This window comes from Petromyzon marinus, unplaced genomic scaffold (genome assembly GCF_048934315.1).
Source record: "Petromyzon marinus isolate PM22_M1 ecotype Great Lakes invasive population unplaced genomic scaffold, UKy_Petmar_22M1.pri1.0 PM_Scaffold_77, whole genome shotgun sequence".
NCBI classification, from domain to species: domain Eukaryota; kingdom Metazoa; phylum Chordata; class Hyperoartia; order Petromyzontiformes; family Petromyzontidae; genus Petromyzon; species Petromyzon marinus.
Window position 1 is genome coordinate 32,692 of NW_027423685.1, and position 16,496 is coordinate 49,187.

The following is a 16,496-nucleotide window of genomic DNA, read 5'->3' on the forward strand; positions in this document are numbered from 1 at the left end:
GGAACACGGTGAGTAACTGGGTACCCAGGGAACACGGTGAGTAACTGGGTACTCAGTGAACACGGTGTGTAACTGGGTACCCAGGGAACACGGTGAGTAACTGGGTACTCAAGGAACATGGTGAGTAACTGGGTACTCAGGGAACACGGTGAGTAACTGGGTACTCAGGGAACATGGTGAGTAACTGAGTACTCAGGGAACACGGTGAGGTACTGGGTACTCAGGGAACACAGTGAGGTACTGGGTACTCAGGGAACACGGTGAGTAACTGGGTACTCAGGGAACACCGTGAGTATCTGGGGACTCAGGGAACACGGTGAGTAACTGGGTACTCAGGGAACACGGTGAGTAACTGGGTACTCAGGGAACACGGTGAGTAACTGGGTACTCAGGGAACACCGTGAGTAACTGGGGACTCAGGAACACGGTGAGTAACTGGGTACTCAGGGAACACGGTGAGTAACTGGGTACTCAGTGAAAACGGTGAGTAACTTGGTACTCAGGGAACACCGTGAGTAACTGGGGACTCAGGAACACGGTGAGTAACTGGGTACTCAGGGAACACGGTGAGTAACTGGGTACTCAGTGAACACGGTGAGTAACTGCGTACTCAGGGAACACGGTGAGTAACTGGGTACTCAGGGAACACGATGAGTAACTGGGTACTCAGGGAACACGGTGAGTAACTTGGGACTCACGGAACACGGTGAGTAACTGGGTACTCAGGGAACACGGTGAGTAACTGGGTACTCAGGGAACACGGTGAGGTACTGGGTACTCAGGGAACACGGTGAGTAACTGGGGACTCAGTGAACACGGTGAGGTACTGGGTACTCAGGGAACACGGTGAGTAACTGGGGACTCAGTGAACACGGTGAGGTACTGGGTACTCAGTGAACACGGTGAGTAACTGGGTACTCAGGGAACACAGTGAGGTACTGGGTACTCAGGGAACACGGTGAGGTACTGGGTACTCAGGGAACACGGTGAGTAACTGGGTACTCAGGGAACACAGTGAGGTACTGGGTACTCAGGGAACACGGTGAGTAACTGGGTACTCAAGGAACATGGTGAGTAACTGGGTACTCAGGGAACACGGTGTGTAACTGGGTACTCGGTGAACACGATGAGTAACTGGGTACTCAGGGAACACGTTGAGTAACTGGGTACTCAGGGAACACGGTGAGTAACTGGGTACTCAGTGAACACGGTGTGTAACTGGGTACCCAGGGAACACGATGAGTAACTGGGTACTCAGGGAACACGGTGAGTAACTGGGTACCCAGGGAACACGGTGAGTAACTGGGTACCCAGGGAACACGGTGAGTAACTGGGTACTCAGTGAACACGGTGTGTAACTGGGTACCCAGGGAACACGGTGAGTAACTGGGTACTCAAGGAACATGGTGAGTAACTGGGTACTCAGGGAACACGGTGAGTAACTGGGTACTCAGGGAACATGGTGAGTAACTGAGTACTCAGGGAACACGGTGAGGTACTGGGTACTCAGGGAACACAGTGAGGTACTGGGTACTCAGGGAACACGGTGAGTAACTGGGTACTCAGGGAACACGGTGAGTAACTGAGTACTCAGGGAACACGGTGAGTAGCTGAGTACTCAGGGAACACAGTGAGGTACTGGGTATTCAGGGAACACGGTGAGTAACTGGGTACTCAGGGAACACGGTGAGGTACTGGGTACTCAGAGAACACGGTGAGGTACTGGGTCCTCAGGGAACACGGTGTGTAACTGGGTACTCAGGAAACCCGGTGAGGTACTGGGTACTCACGGACCATGGTAACTGGGTACTCAGGAACATGGTGAGTAACTGGGTACTCAGGAACATGGTGAGTAACTGGGTACTCAGGGAACACGGTGAGTAACTGGGGACTCAGTGAACATGGTGAGTAACTGGGTACTCAGGGAACCCGGTGAGGTACTGGGTACTCACGGAACACGGTGAGTAACTGGGTACTCCGGGAACCCGGTGAGGTACTGGGTACTCACGGAACATGGTGAGTAACTGGGGACTCAGTGAACATGGTGAGTAACTGGGTACTCACGGAACATGGTGAGTAACTGGGTACTCACGGAACACGGTGAGTAACTGGGTACTCAGGGAACCCGGTGAGGTACTGGGTACTCACGGAACATGGTGAGGTACTGCTGTGGCTGCAGGCCCCAGGAGCCCCAGGCCGACTTGAGGCCGATCCTCTCTGCGTAGGCCGCGTGGTTGTAGGCCGGCTCCGTGCCGAACGAGTCCACCACGCGGTAGCGGCAGCTGCCACGCCGGTCCGGGGATGGGGAGAGGGAGAGCCGTTCCACCCATCACGTGGAAGGTGGTGAACCGTCGAAGGGGGGGGGGGGGTGAGAGGTTTGGGTCACTGAACAAATTTGCCACGAAACAGAAGAGCGTCAAACCCTTTGCGGAGGACGGGGTTCGGGTTTCAGGCTTGGGGGGGATGGGGAGACGGAGAGACATTCCACCCATCACGTGGATATTGCGGCACCGACAGACGAGGAGGATGGTTTTTTCATGTTAAGCGGTCGTCGCGAGCGTATCCTGAATGTTTTTTTAAATGGTGAATCGAAGAAAAATAAAGGGGACAAACGTAAGTTGGGAGCGAGAAAAGCCGTTGATAAAAGTTAGGTACAAGTATACGAATCTTACCTATAAAGTAATTATTTGTCTGTCTGTCTGTCCGTCTGTCTGTCCATCTGTCTGTCTGCGTTTGCGTGCTTGCGAGGGATTTGGCACTCAAATGGTGGGCAACCGATATTCCGTTTTCCTGTCCCTCACCTTGAAATGAGTTTAACGTCTTAACACAACTACTGTTTTATTTCCAAAAAGGGTAAAACCCTACTCTTATATATTTTCATCATTTCTGATGATATATATGTGCAAGGAAGCTCTGTATTTTTGTCTCAAGCGTACACAGAGAGTACAGAACAGAGAATATGCAGTACACGTAGGGAGTACGCACCAAATAACTCATTGACACTCAAATGATAATGGAAACATCGCAACCCATGATCTCAGCGCATTTGAAGGGCTCCTCCCCCTCAGGGACGGCAGCCGTCCCTGCGCGGCACAAAGCAACAGGGCACCTGGTAGGCATCATTTTGCCACCAGCAGTCGGTTCAATGGTGATGATGATGATGACGATGATCGCCACCGTGGAACTGTGATGCCGGGTGCGGCGGACGCGGCCGTGCCAGCGGCACTGTGAGGACGCCAGCACGCGGCGTCATGGGCCATGCCCGCAGAGACTCACGCATACGGAGACTCACGCATACGGAGACTCACGCATACGGAGACTCACGCATACGGAGACTCACGCATACGGAGACTCACGCATACGGAGACTCACGCATACGGAGACTCACGCATACGGAGACTCACGCATACGGAGACTCACGCATACGGAGACTCACGCATACGGAGACTCACGCATACGGAGACTCACGCATACGGAGACTCACGCATACGGAGACTCACGCATACGCGCGGAACGAGAGCCCCATGTTCCGGCTCATTTGCGCGAGGCCCAGGTAGTCGGTGTACACGAGGTCGAAGGGCAGCGGGGTGGTGATGGGGCAGCTGCCCTTGCCAGGGGGCACCGCAACCAGCCTGCACGGAAACATTTTACTCACCAAAATAGACATCTCACCCACCATCGAGACATCTTACTAACCATAGAGACAACTCACTCACCACAGAGACGTCTCACCTACCATCTAGACATCTCATTCACCATCGAGACATCTCACCCAGAAAGGAGACATCTCACTCACCACTGAGACATCTCATTTACCACCGAGACATCCCACTTACCACAGAGACATTTCACTCACCATCGAGACACATCACTCACCATCGAGATATCTCAACCACCATCAAGACATCTCATTCACGATTGAGACATCTCACTCAGCATCGAGACATCTCACTCACCATCGAGACATCTCACTCACCATCGAGACATCTCACTCACCACTGAGACATTTCATCCACCACTGATACATTTCACTCACCATCGAGACATCTCACCCACCACCGAGACATCTTACTAACCATAGAGACATCTCACTCACCACAGAGACGTCTCACCTACCATCTAGACATCTCATTCACCATCGAGACATCACACCCAGAAAGGAGACATCTCACTCACCACTGAGACATCTCACTAATCACGGAGATATCTCACTCACCACAGACATCTCACTCACCATAGATACCTCTCACTCAGCACAGAGATATCTCACCACCGAGACATCCCACTTACCACAGAGACATTTCACTCACCATCGAGACACATCACTCACCATCGAGATATCTCAACCACCATCAAGACGTCTCACTCACCATCGAGACGTCTCACTCACCATGGAGACATCTCAACCACCATCGAGACATCTCACCCACCATCGAGACATCTCACTCACCACCAAGACGTCTCACCCACCATTGAGATGTCTGACTCACCACCGAGATGTCTCACCCACCATAGAGACATCTCACTCACCATCGAGACATCTCACTCACCATCGAGACATCTCACCCACCACAGAGACATCTCACTCACCATAGAGACATCTCACTCACCACGGAGACATCTCTTCCACAAAGGAAACATCTCACACACCACCGAGACATCTCACCCACCACCAAGACGTCTCACCCACCATCGAGACGTCTCACCCACCATCGAGACGTCTCACCCACTACCAAGATGTCTCACCCACCATCGAGACATCTCACTCACCATAGAGACATCTCACTCACCACGGAGACATCTCTTCCACAAAGGAGACATCTCACCCACCATCGATAAATCTGACTCAACACCAAGACATCTTACCCACCACAGAGACATCTCACTCACCACGGAGACTCCTCTCCCACAAAGGAGACGTCTCACTCACCATCGAGACATCTCACTCACCATCGAGACATCTCGCTGACCACCGAGACATCTCAACTCACCACCAAGACGTCTAACCCACCATTGAGACATCTCACTCACCACCGAGATGTCTCACTCACCAACGAGACGTCTCACTCACCACAGAGACATCTCACTCGCCATCGAGACATCTCAACCACCATCGAGACATCTCACTCACCATCGAGATGTCTCACTCACCATCGAGACATCTCACCCACCACAGAGACATCTCACTCACCACGGAGACTCCTCTCCCACAAAGGAGACATCTCACTCACCATTGAGACATCTCACCACAGAGATATTTCACTCACCATCGATACATCTCACTCAGCAGAGGCATCTCACTGATCATCGAAACATTTCACTCACCATATAAATACCTCATACTACAGAAATATCTCACTCACCACCGAGAAATCTCACTCACCACGGAGACATCTCACCTACTACAGAAACATTTCACTCACCACGGAGACATCTCACTCACCATCGAGACATCTCACCCACCACTGAGACATCTCACACATCACCGAGACATCTCACCCACCAACGAAACATCTCATTCACCACAGAAACATCTCATTCACCACAGAGACATCTCACCCAGAAAGGAGACATCTCACTCACCACCGAGACGTCTCACTCACCATCGAGACTACTCACTCACCACCGAGACATCTCACTCACCATCGAGACTACTCACTCACCATCACGACGTCTCACTCACCATCGAGACATCTCACTCACCATCGAGACATCTCACTCACCATCGAGACATCTCACTCACCATCGAGACTACTCACTCACCATCACGACGTCTCACTCACCACCGAGACGTCTCACTCACCATCGAGACATCTCACTCACCATCGAGACATCTCACTCACCATCGAGACGTCTCACTCACCATCGAGACGTCTCACTCACCATCGAGACATCTCACTCACCATCGAGACATCTCACTCACCATCGAGACATCTCACTCACCATCGAGCCTACTCACTCACCAACGAGACATCTCACTCACCTTCGAGACATCTCACTCACCACTGAGACATCTCACTCACCATCGAGACATCTCACTCACCATCGAGACATCTCACTCACCACCGAGACATCTCACCCACCACACAAAACTCATTCACACGCAAAAACTAAGTGCCGGTGATTTCACCACAGCGCTTGTGCCGGTCATCGGCAAGTCCTCTCAGCTCCACATTCTCTTGTACCCCACATCAGCTCCATCTCTTCCCCAGCCCATACTTTATCCTTCCCAAAGCAGCAGCAGGAAGAGGAGGCAGCAGCAGAGGGGGATTGGGAGGCAGACAAGGAGGTAAAGGTGGTGGAGGGCTAGGGGGAGGAGTTGGAGGAGTTGGAGGATTTGGAGGAGTTGGAGGAAGAGGAGGAGGCACGTTTCCAGGCTGTGCCAGAGCGAGGACGTGGGCCGTGTGGCATGGGCCTTGCCTAAATGGCCACGTGAACAATGAGGCTCGTGCACGCGAATGACGTACATGACCCACCCACGCCCTCTCACCTCTTGAGATCCGTGAGGGACATTGACAGGGAGATGGAGTGGCCCAGCGTGTACAGCGCCCCCAGAGCATCGGCCCACTGCACCAGCTCACCAAGGGGACCCCCACGGGTCACCTGCTCGCCGAACAGCCCCCCGCCATCGCCCTCGACAAGCAGGCCCAGGTGAACGAGGATCTGCCGTGGAGCGTGCCGACACACAAAGCGTACGAATTCGCAGAGGGCTTCCTGGAGACTCGGGGAGGCTCGCACGGAGGCTTGCACGGATTCACAGGGAGTTCCCGGAGGCTCGTGGAGATGGATAGGGGTAAGCACGGTGGCTAGGAAATGTTAACTACCTCGCTTGGTATACAGGAGGTTGGGGGTATGATCCCAATCCTGACGCCTGCTGTATATTTGGAGTTTGCGTCTCTCTCTCTCTCTCTTCCCATGGTCGCGTGGATTTTTTTAAATCAACGTCACGTGCCGAGAGCATTTGGCTTCTGCTATAAATTTCCACATGATGGTGATAAGCCACTTCGTTGAGCTATCATTTGTGATGGCCAGGTTGCTTCTGAAAAACAACTACATAGCTCAGTGGAGCATTACCTGGTGAATAAAAAAAAGTTTAAAATAGCTTTCAGAATTTTTTTTTTTTTTAATATATAAGAGACCCGCGGAGACTCGTGCCTTCTTCTGCGCACGCGGAGTGCTGGGGGCGGCGATGGTGGCGTTGGAGGCGGCGCTCTTCCACATCCTCCGCATGCGCCGGAGCCGGGAAGCCATGAAGGTCACGGCCGGGAGGTGGCTGTGAGCGGCCACCATGGCGGCGGCGAGCGGCTCCACGTCGCTACGCAGCTCCGCAGCCTCAGAGATGCGGGTCGCAGGGGTCGCAGGGGTCACAGGGGTCACAGGGGTCACAGGGGTCGTGTCTGTGTGTGGTATCTGTGTGGTGTCTTTGTTGTGGGGAGCAGTGGTGCAGTGGTTAGCACTCACCACTACAAACCTGGTGACCGGGGTTCGATTCCCGCTCACAGCCAACACCAGCGGCTATTATCTAAACCGGTCATGGGCCTCACCTAGGTTGACTCAGCCTCAAATGAGTACCTGGTGTGATGTATAAGCATCAGCAATTGGGAGACAAAAGCGGCTGGGCATGGTGCTGACCACCCACCCCCTCGTGTGCTGTGCCGGCTTTCGCAGGTGGTGCTACTCACTAAGAGCATTTCTCCTAACAGTCTGTTAAGGGTGTATGGGGGGGATTTTTTTTTGTCTTTGTGTGTACCTAATCTGGCAAAAGTGCTGTGGTGACATAACCGCTAATTAGTAGTGCATGGCGGTTGTTTTTGTTGTGCGTCTTTGTTTTGTAGCTGATGAAGGTTGCAAGCAGGAATTTCATCATTGCTTGCAAATGGGGTTGGCAACGTCCATCCCTCTCCCTCCTTCTGATGCCAAGGGGGCATGGGTGAGTTTCAAGACAGCGACTCATGCAGCTGCTATGGCTGTATTGGGTACGCAGTCTAAATCTCCCTATAAAACATGGCTATTTGAGGTGTTCCGGCTGGTTTTCAAATAAGCAACAGGTCCACTCCCACCGGTGAATGAGGAGGCTTACTGCAGCCTTCGCTCGGAGGTTCGGAGAGCCGTGCGGCGCTGCAAGGATGAGTGGTGTTTGCGGGTTGCTGAGTAGATGGAATCTGCCTCAGTAGCCCACAATCACAAATCACTCTTGAATTCCATCAAAAAGGTTACTTACAACGCCTAACCTATAACCATCCTTAGAGGAAAGAAAGGTGATCCGATCTCCGACCCCCAGGAACAGATTCACAGGTTTGCTGAGTGTTTATGTGAGGTCTTGGGGGAGGAGAAACCCCTCAGCTCAAAGAACATAATGGGGCAAAGTGGGGATGACCCTGCTGGTGCTGTTGTGACTCAAATATTGGGGCACATAACCACTCCATGTGAACGGTGGGCTGAGGTGCTATCTGTTGAGTAAGTGCGAGGGGCAATCTGGAGCTTGAAACCAGGTAAAGCGCTAGGCAGAGATGACCTATCAAGCGAACTGCCGAGGGAAGGTGGCGTCTGTGTGCAGACTGGCCTACGTGACATCATTACAACTGTCCAGTCCATAGTACGGGTTCTGTAGGATTGGAAGGATGCCCTGGTGGTCTCCATTTTTAAAAAGGGGGACCGTACTGATTGCAACAATTATTCAACATGGCCTTGCAGGCAGGCAGATGAGAGGCTTGCGGAGCCCCAATGTGGTTTCAGGCCAAGGCGGTCCTGCACAGATGCCATATTATCTGGCCATATTCTCTACAGCTGTCATGTAGGGAATTCCATCTCTGCTTTATTTACCTGGTCAAAGCCTATGATACCATCAGTAGGCAAGGACTAGGTAATTTGTTTGTGCTTTCGGAGTCCCTGACTCCATGCTCACAATTATTAAGGACCTTCATGAGGGTGGACAGGCCCGGGTAAAGCTACGTTGCCGGAAGTCAGAGACATTCCCTGTTCACCTTGGGGTGCGACAAGGATGTCGTCTGGCCCCTACAATATTTGACATCTTCTTTGGCCACGTAGTTCGAGAAGCTTTCCATAGATGTACCGGTGGTATTTTCATCTGGTGCAGATACAATGGGAGGCTGACCGATGCCTGAGTGCGGTCAAGGGATGGCCCCAATTGGTCAACCATATTATGTAAGCAAATGATCTGGTAATTGCTGCCCACTCAGAGGACTTAGAGATTCTGCTGCTGAACCTGGAGCATGCTACTAAGAGGTAGGGTCTTACCATCAGCCCAACAAAAACAAGGCACCTGCCTAGGTATTTTATGTAATAAAATGCTCCCCTTCCTTCACTCCCCATGAGTGATGGGGCAGTTGTGGAGAGAGTGGAGAAGTTTCTATACCTGGGCAGTGTGCTAATGACCAGCTTGGGTTTGGCAGCCAAGGTGTCATTCCGAATAATTTCAGCAGCATTACTTTTTATCGGCTGCGTAACGCTGCTGTGTGGAAGCTACCTAGCCTGTCACTCCATACAAAGCCCTAGGTCTTCTCGGCCACAGTCATGCCCTCCCTTCTCTATGGTTGCAAAAAGTGGAGCCCTCTAAAGGAACATCTTCGCTGGTTTGAAACATTGATTCTAGCCTGTCTAACGATCCATCCTGGGTTTAACCAGACTGGATTATGGGAGGATTTCACAGGCTACATGGGGCATGTAAGCCCGTATGCCTAGCCACCGCAAACAGCTTCTGTTCGGCCGGATAGAGGAGGCTAAATGGGCACAACACGAGTTAGTGAAGACATGGACTGATACAGTCCAGGAGGATGTGGAGCTGAGTGGACTTGCTGATGACTGGTACCAGCGGTGTCAATATCGGCCTCTGCGGAGGAGGCTCATGAAGGACGATACTGGAGGCAGTTGGAGGCAGTCGCCCTTCAGAGGAGCGATGCTCACAACAATGAGCGGAGAGAACCAGGTGGCTAAAACGCAGCAAGTTGGTACATTAGAGAGCATAGCTGGTGCATCTGCCAGTCAACCCATGGCACCTGCTGGGTCTGTATCCGTGGTGGAAAACGACAGTTGCTCTCATCGTTGTTGTAGTATTGCGTCTGTATAAACTGAAGTCCGCTTTGCAGATCTTCTCGTGGATTGTCCGATTCAATTCCGCACATCGGGGGGAGATGTGATCGGGAACCCGTCTTGCCCTGATCGTGACACCGGAATTCTGTGGGGCATCCAAAATACCGCGGCGCCGGCTGGCGTGGTGGTGGTGGTGGCGCCGGTGGCAGACGGCGCACGGATCAGCGGCGGGCAGAAGTGCTCGACGGTGCCGAGGTAGTCGAGAGCAGAGCACACGGAGCCATCGACCCCGTAGAACGCGTAGCACGGGTCCTGCGCCCACACCCTCTGCAGGTACTGCAGCAGCAGCAGCAGCGTCAGCAGCAGTACCAGCAGTAGTAACAGCACCAGCAGTAGCAGCAGCAGAAACAGCACCAGTACCAGCAGCAGCACCAACAGCAGTACCAGCAGCAGCACCAACAGCAGCAGCGCATCGCCATCATTCCCACGTCACCATCATCGTCATCACCGTCACTGTATTTTCAACCACAGGTGACAACACGCACTGATGCACTCACTCAATCACAAACTGACCCCCCACTCACTTACTCATCCACTCACACTCACTCACCTACTCACCCACTTGCTCACTCACCCACCCACTCACCCATTCGTTCACCTGCTCACCCACTCACACTTCCTCACCGTGTGTTTAACCTATTTCACACTGAGACAGAGCGAACGCCGTCGAGCGCTGGACGAGTGAAGGGATGGGGGTGTGCCGTGCGTGAGAGGAGAGGAGCGAGGGGGGCACCTCAACTTTGTGCTGACACAGCGGGAAGTCCGGATCCTTCGGTACATCGCAGTCGTTCCCTGCCACAACGACAACAACAACCACGACGACAATCATCACAACAACAATCACCACGACAATCATCACCACCACAACAACAATAACAACCACACATGAGGTGTCTAGGGCGTGTCCAGCAACTGTCACCGAGTCTCCAGGCTCTCTATTGCTGCTGCTGCGCGTGGTTTAGTTGGGGCACCACAGTGGTTGGGAGATGTCAACTACTTCGCCTAGTATGCAGGTTGTCAGGGGTTCGCTCCCATAAGCAGGAATTTAACTCTGGTGGCCAGGTTAGAAGCGCAGTATACTAACCACTGCACGCCCGCTCACACACTCGCACTCTCTGCAGGGGCGCGATGATGGCGATATGTTAACTTCCTCGCTGGGTATGCAGGAGGTCAGGGGTTCGATCTCGACCCTGACAATGCCTGCTGTATATTTGGAGTTTGCGTGTCTCTCTCCCCATGGTCGCGTTGATTCTTCTCCGGGTCCTCCGGTTTTTCCCTCCCCATTTAGAATCAACATCACGTATTTAGAGTATTTGGCCGCAATAAATTTACACATGATAAGCTACTTCGTTGTGCTATCATTTGTGGCCAGATCGCTCCTGAAAAACAGCTACATAGCTCAGTGGGCCTTACCTGGTTAAATGAAAAATAAAGGTTTATTAATATTTTGTTTGTGATTTGCTAAGCTTTCCTCTAAAGTACTTTGCCACTCCTAAATGTTTGTTTGTATTGTTTGTTGTTGTAACCTCTTGACCCGCCCTGACTGGACATCTGTGAAAAAAAGAGCTTTCTAGCTCATCAGATTCCTCCTCCAGTCTAAATAAATATTCTGATTCTGAGCTATGGAAGTAGCAGACCGAAGAATCCTGGGTAAACCCACACAGAACAGGGAGAGAACACATACTCACAACAACAACCGCCATTCGCCACGAAGTGGCGGTGACGTTACCAAGACGCTTGTGCAGGCTATGTACACCTTGAGGCCACGTGAAGTGTCGAACGCCTGCTGGCAGAAGGTCACGGGGCAGACCGAGGTGCCACAGGTCGACTGACTGAGACAACTGGCTGATACACCACCTGTGCCCCCTACTGTGCCAACTTGCTGTGCTTTAGCCACCCGGCGGACCGCCCATTGTTGTGAGCGTCGCTCCTCCGCCCTCCATTGTTGTTGGAGGGCGACTGCCTCCAACTGCCCAGTAGCACCCTTCACGAGCCTCCTCCACAGAGGCCGATCTTGACAAAGCTGGTACCAGTCATTGGCAAGTCCACTCAGCTCCACATCCTCCTGTACCAGATCACTCCATTTCTTCTCTAGCCCATGCCGCGCCCATTTAGCCCCCTCTATCCGGCCAAACAAAAGCTGTTTAGACATGCGGTGACTGGGCATGCGGGCTACATGACCCAGCCAACGCAGCCTTGCCTGCCGGAGGAGCTCACCGATGGGACTTTGCCCAGATCTTTCAAGGATTTGTGAGCTTCTCACACAATCCAGCCTTGCTAAACCCAGGATGGATCGTAGGCAGGCCAGCCTAAATGTTTCCAATCGGTGAAGATGCTCCATTAGGGGGGTCCACGTTTCGCAAGCATAGAGAAGGGAGGGAATGACTGTGGCCGAGAAGACTTGAAGCTTCGTGCGGAGCGACAGACCACGTAGCTTCCACACAGCGTTACGCAACTGATGAAAAGATATTGCCGCTCGACTGATTCTGAGTGAGACCTCTGCTGTCAAACCGAAGCCGATCATGAGCACACTGCGCAGGTATGGGAAACTCTCCACTCTCTTCACAACCGCCGCATCACCGATTATGAGTTGTGGGGGTGGAGTGCCTGATGGTAAAAAATACCCAGGCAGATGCTTAGTTTTGGTGGGGCTGATGGTAAGGCCCCACCTCTTAGTGGCACGCTCCAGTTTCAGCAGCAGCGCCTCCAACTCCTCCTCTGAGCGAGCGGCAATTACCTAATCATTGGCATACATAACGTGGTTGACCAATAGGGAGCCATCCCTTGACCGCTCCCGGGCATCGAACAGCCTCCCATTGTATCTGTACCAGATGGCAATTCCTCTGGTACAGCCATCAAAGGCTTCACGAACTACGTGGTTGAAAAAGATGTTAAATAATATGGGAGCCAGAGGACATCCCTGTCGCACTCCAAGGTGAACAGGAAATGGCTCCGACTCCCGGCCACGTAGTTTTACCCGGACCCGCTCACCATCATGAAGGTCCTTAATGATTGTGAGCAGGGGGTCAGGGACTCCGAAAGCACGAAGAACAACCCAGAGCCCAGGCCTACTGATGGTATCATAGGCTTTGGCCAGGTCAATAAAGCAGAGATGTAGGTCTTGTTGGAATTCCCTACACCTCTGCTGTAGCAAACGGACAGAAAATATGGCATCTGTGCAGGACCGCCCTTTACTGAAACTACATTGGGGCTCCGCAAGCCTCTTGTCAGCGTGCCTGGCAAGGCGATGTTGAATAATCCTTTCCAGGACCTTTCCCGGCACACTGAGTGAGATGCCCCTGGAGTTGTTACAGTCTGTGCGGTTCCCCTTCTTAAAGAAGGGGACCACAAGGGCATCCTTCAAATCCTACGGAACCTGTCCAGTGTTCCAGACTGTCGTTATGATGTCATGTAGGGCAGTCTGTTCACACACGCCACCCTCCCTCAGCATTTTGCTTGGGAGATCATCTCTGCCCGCTGCCTTTCCTGGTCTCAGACTCTGGATCGCCTTTCATACTTCCTCAACAGATGGCACCTCAGCCAGCTACTCACAGGGGGTGACTTCTTCCTTCCTTCTTCTTATTCAGGCTGAGGGATTGCCCCTCCCCCAAGACCTCACAGAAATGCTCAGCAAATATGCAAACCTGTTCCTGGGGGTCAGAGATTGGATCACCATTCTTTCCCCGAATGATGGTAATAGGTGTGGTGCTGCAGGTTACTTTTTTGATGGAATTAAAGAGCAATTTGTGATCACGGGCCATTGAGGCAGACTCCATCTCCTCAGCAACCCGCGACCACCACCCATCCTTGCAGTGCCTCACGGCTCTCCGAACCTCTGAGCGAAGGCTGTGGTAAGCCTCCTCATTCTCCGACGTGGGATGCTGTAGCTGATGAGAGTGGGCCTGTCGCTTTTTCTCAGCTAGCTTGAACACCTCCTTTGTCAGCCAGAGTCTCTGGGGAGGTCTGGACTGTGTACCCAAAGCAGCCATTGCAGCTGCATGAGCCACAGTCCTAAACCTCGCCCATTTCCCCTCGACACCAGGAGGAGTGGGGGACGATGCCAACCCCAGCCACAAGCAATGATTAAATTCTCGCTTGCAACTTTCATCAGCTCGCTGAGACCATGCTACGAAGGGTTTGAATGGGGTCCTGGGTGTACACCCACCACTGGAGTGGAAGAATGGCAGGTGCATCTTACAGATGCCAAGTCGATGGTCAGTGGGCAGATCAGCTCCACAGTAGGTTCTGGTGTCACTGACCGCATCCGCTGTTCCGTCACTATGTAGTTCAGCAGATGTTCTTGCTTGGACCCGGCATGCATCCATGATGTTGTGTGGATGCGCGGATGCCGGAACAGCGTGTTGGTAATTACAAGCCCGTAGCCTGCACATAAATCGAACAGCCACCTGCCATTATTATTGAGCTGATCTGGCCCATGCCTTCCAATCACTCCAGACCAGGTGCCAGCATCATGACCAACTCGGGCATTGAAGTCACTCAACAAGATGACTCTATCCCGAGGGGCCACTATAGCTAGCACCTGTGACAGGAGGTCACAAAAGGCATCTGACTCATCTGCCTTGCCTGCATCCCTCCACCGATGTTCATCTTCAGTGGGGGCATAAGTAACCACGACCACCACTCCTTGCTTCTGGTTGATAGGAAGGCGAGTCCAACGTAGCCTGGGGCTAACAGCTTCCCACACCTTATCGCCACGCTCCCACAGCCCCTTCATTCTTGTGTTCAGAAGAAGAGCCACACCCTGTTGTTTGGCAGTCTCCTGCCCCGAGTAGAGGACTGTCCACCCCTCATGGTGGCAGGAGCCAGAGCCGGTCCACCGGACCTCCTGAATACCACAGAGATCCAGGCGGTACAGGTCCAACTCCCGACAGAGGCGTGGCAGCCTCTCCTCAGCAGTGAGCATTCGAACATTCCACGTGGCCACACGTAGTGGTTTTTTGTTGTTTCTCGAGGAGCCCCGAGGGTAAGGAATCAGCCTCCTGGCTCCGCCAAATGGGGTTTGGCCAGGAGACGTCATAGAATCCGGCACAAGCTTATTAATGACATTTTTCGGTCGTGGTTTAGCAGCAATTATATGAAGGCAGAGGGGTTAACAGCCCCACGCACCCATCCAGAGACCCCATTTGGCCCCAGTGGTGGTCACTAACGCCATGATGGGAAAGGCCAATCGGAATTGGCCCTCCCCCACAGCACTGCCCACAACAGCATTGCCCGTCTGGAAAATGGGGAGAACATACTAACTCCACACTTACTCACAATCCCTCACTCTCACACACACACACACTCTCTCACTCGACAGAGCAGGGGGAGAACACAGAAACTCCTCCACACAGAGATGCATCCGAGTCAGGAATCTAAACAAGGTGCTTCCCGTTGTAAGGCACAAGCATCAGCACTCCACAGTCTGCACCCTGTCACCCCAACGTCTTGGGTTGAGAAATACTGCCGCTGCTGCAGATTGTGATGCTAATGACGGTGGTAATTATGCTCCTGATGATGGTGGTGATGGAGCCGATGTTCGCGATGCTGATATTGTAATGATGCTGATGATGGTGATGATGCTGATGATGGTAATGATTCCGATGATGGCGATGATGGCGATGATGGCGATGATGGCGATGATGGGGATGATGGCGATGATGGGGATGATGGCGATGATGGGGATGATGGGGATAATGATGTCGATTGCGATGCTGCCGCCCGTGGTACCGTTGTTGGCGCTCCGTCGCCGTGGTGGTGCCAAGTCCCCGGAGAGCTTTTCGAGCGCATCCCGGATCCGGGAGACGTTCCCTGCCAGTGCCCGGATCTCCCGCACCACTCCGCCGCTCTCCACGCTGTGCGACACACGGAGCACAATGGGCTTCATCCACACACAGCCCCCACGGGTTTCACCCACACGAAGCCCCCACGGGTTTCACCCACACACAGCCCCCACGAGTTTCACCCACACACAGCCCCCACGGGTTTCACCTACACACAGCCCCCACGGGTTTCACCCACACACAGCCCCCACAGGTTTCACCCACACACAGCCCCCACGGGTTTCACCCACACACAGCCCCCACGGGTTTCACCCACACACAGCCCCCACGGGTTTCACCCACACGGAGCCCCCACGGGTTTCACCCACACACAGCCCCCACGGGTTTCACCCACACACAGCCCCCACGAGTTTCACCTACACACAGCCCCCACGGGTTTCACCCACACACTGCCCCCACGGGTTTCACCCACACACAGCCCCCACGGGTTTCACCCACACACAGCCCCCACGGGTTTCACCCACACACAGCCCCCCACGGGTTTCACCCACACACAGCCCCCACGGGTTTCACCCACACACAGCCCCCACGGGATTCACCCAC

General features: G+C 53.2%; 1 protein-coding gene across 2 annotated transcripts in view; it reads right to left on the minus strand.

Annotated features, from left to right (window-relative positions):
* LOC116956423 (alpha-1,6-mannosylglycoprotein 6-beta-N-acetylglucosaminyltransferase B-like) overlaps positions 1-16,496 on the minus strand; it is a 51,231-nt gene that overhangs the window by 26,942 nt on the left and 7,793 nt on the right. The window contains exons 4-10 of one of the 2 annotated variants that reach the window (XM_076064819.1): positions 15,841-15,965; positions 10,844-10,902; positions 10,216-10,377; positions 7,156-7,332; positions 6,491-6,663; positions 3,501-3,632; positions 2,149-2,282 (exon numbers count right to left, since the gene is read on the minus strand). In XM_076064819.1, coding sequence (XP_075920934.1) covers positions 2,149-2,282; positions 3,501-3,632; positions 6,491-6,663; positions 7,156-7,332; positions 10,216-10,377; positions 10,844-10,902; positions 15,841-15,965 — 962 coding nt within the window. Of the gene's footprint in view, positions 1-2,148; positions 2,283-3,500; positions 3,633-6,490; positions 6,664-7,155; positions 7,333-10,215; positions 10,387-10,843; positions 10,903-15,840; positions 15,966-16,496 lie in introns of both variants that reach the window. The other variant, XM_076064818.1, reaches the window with a different exon arrangement.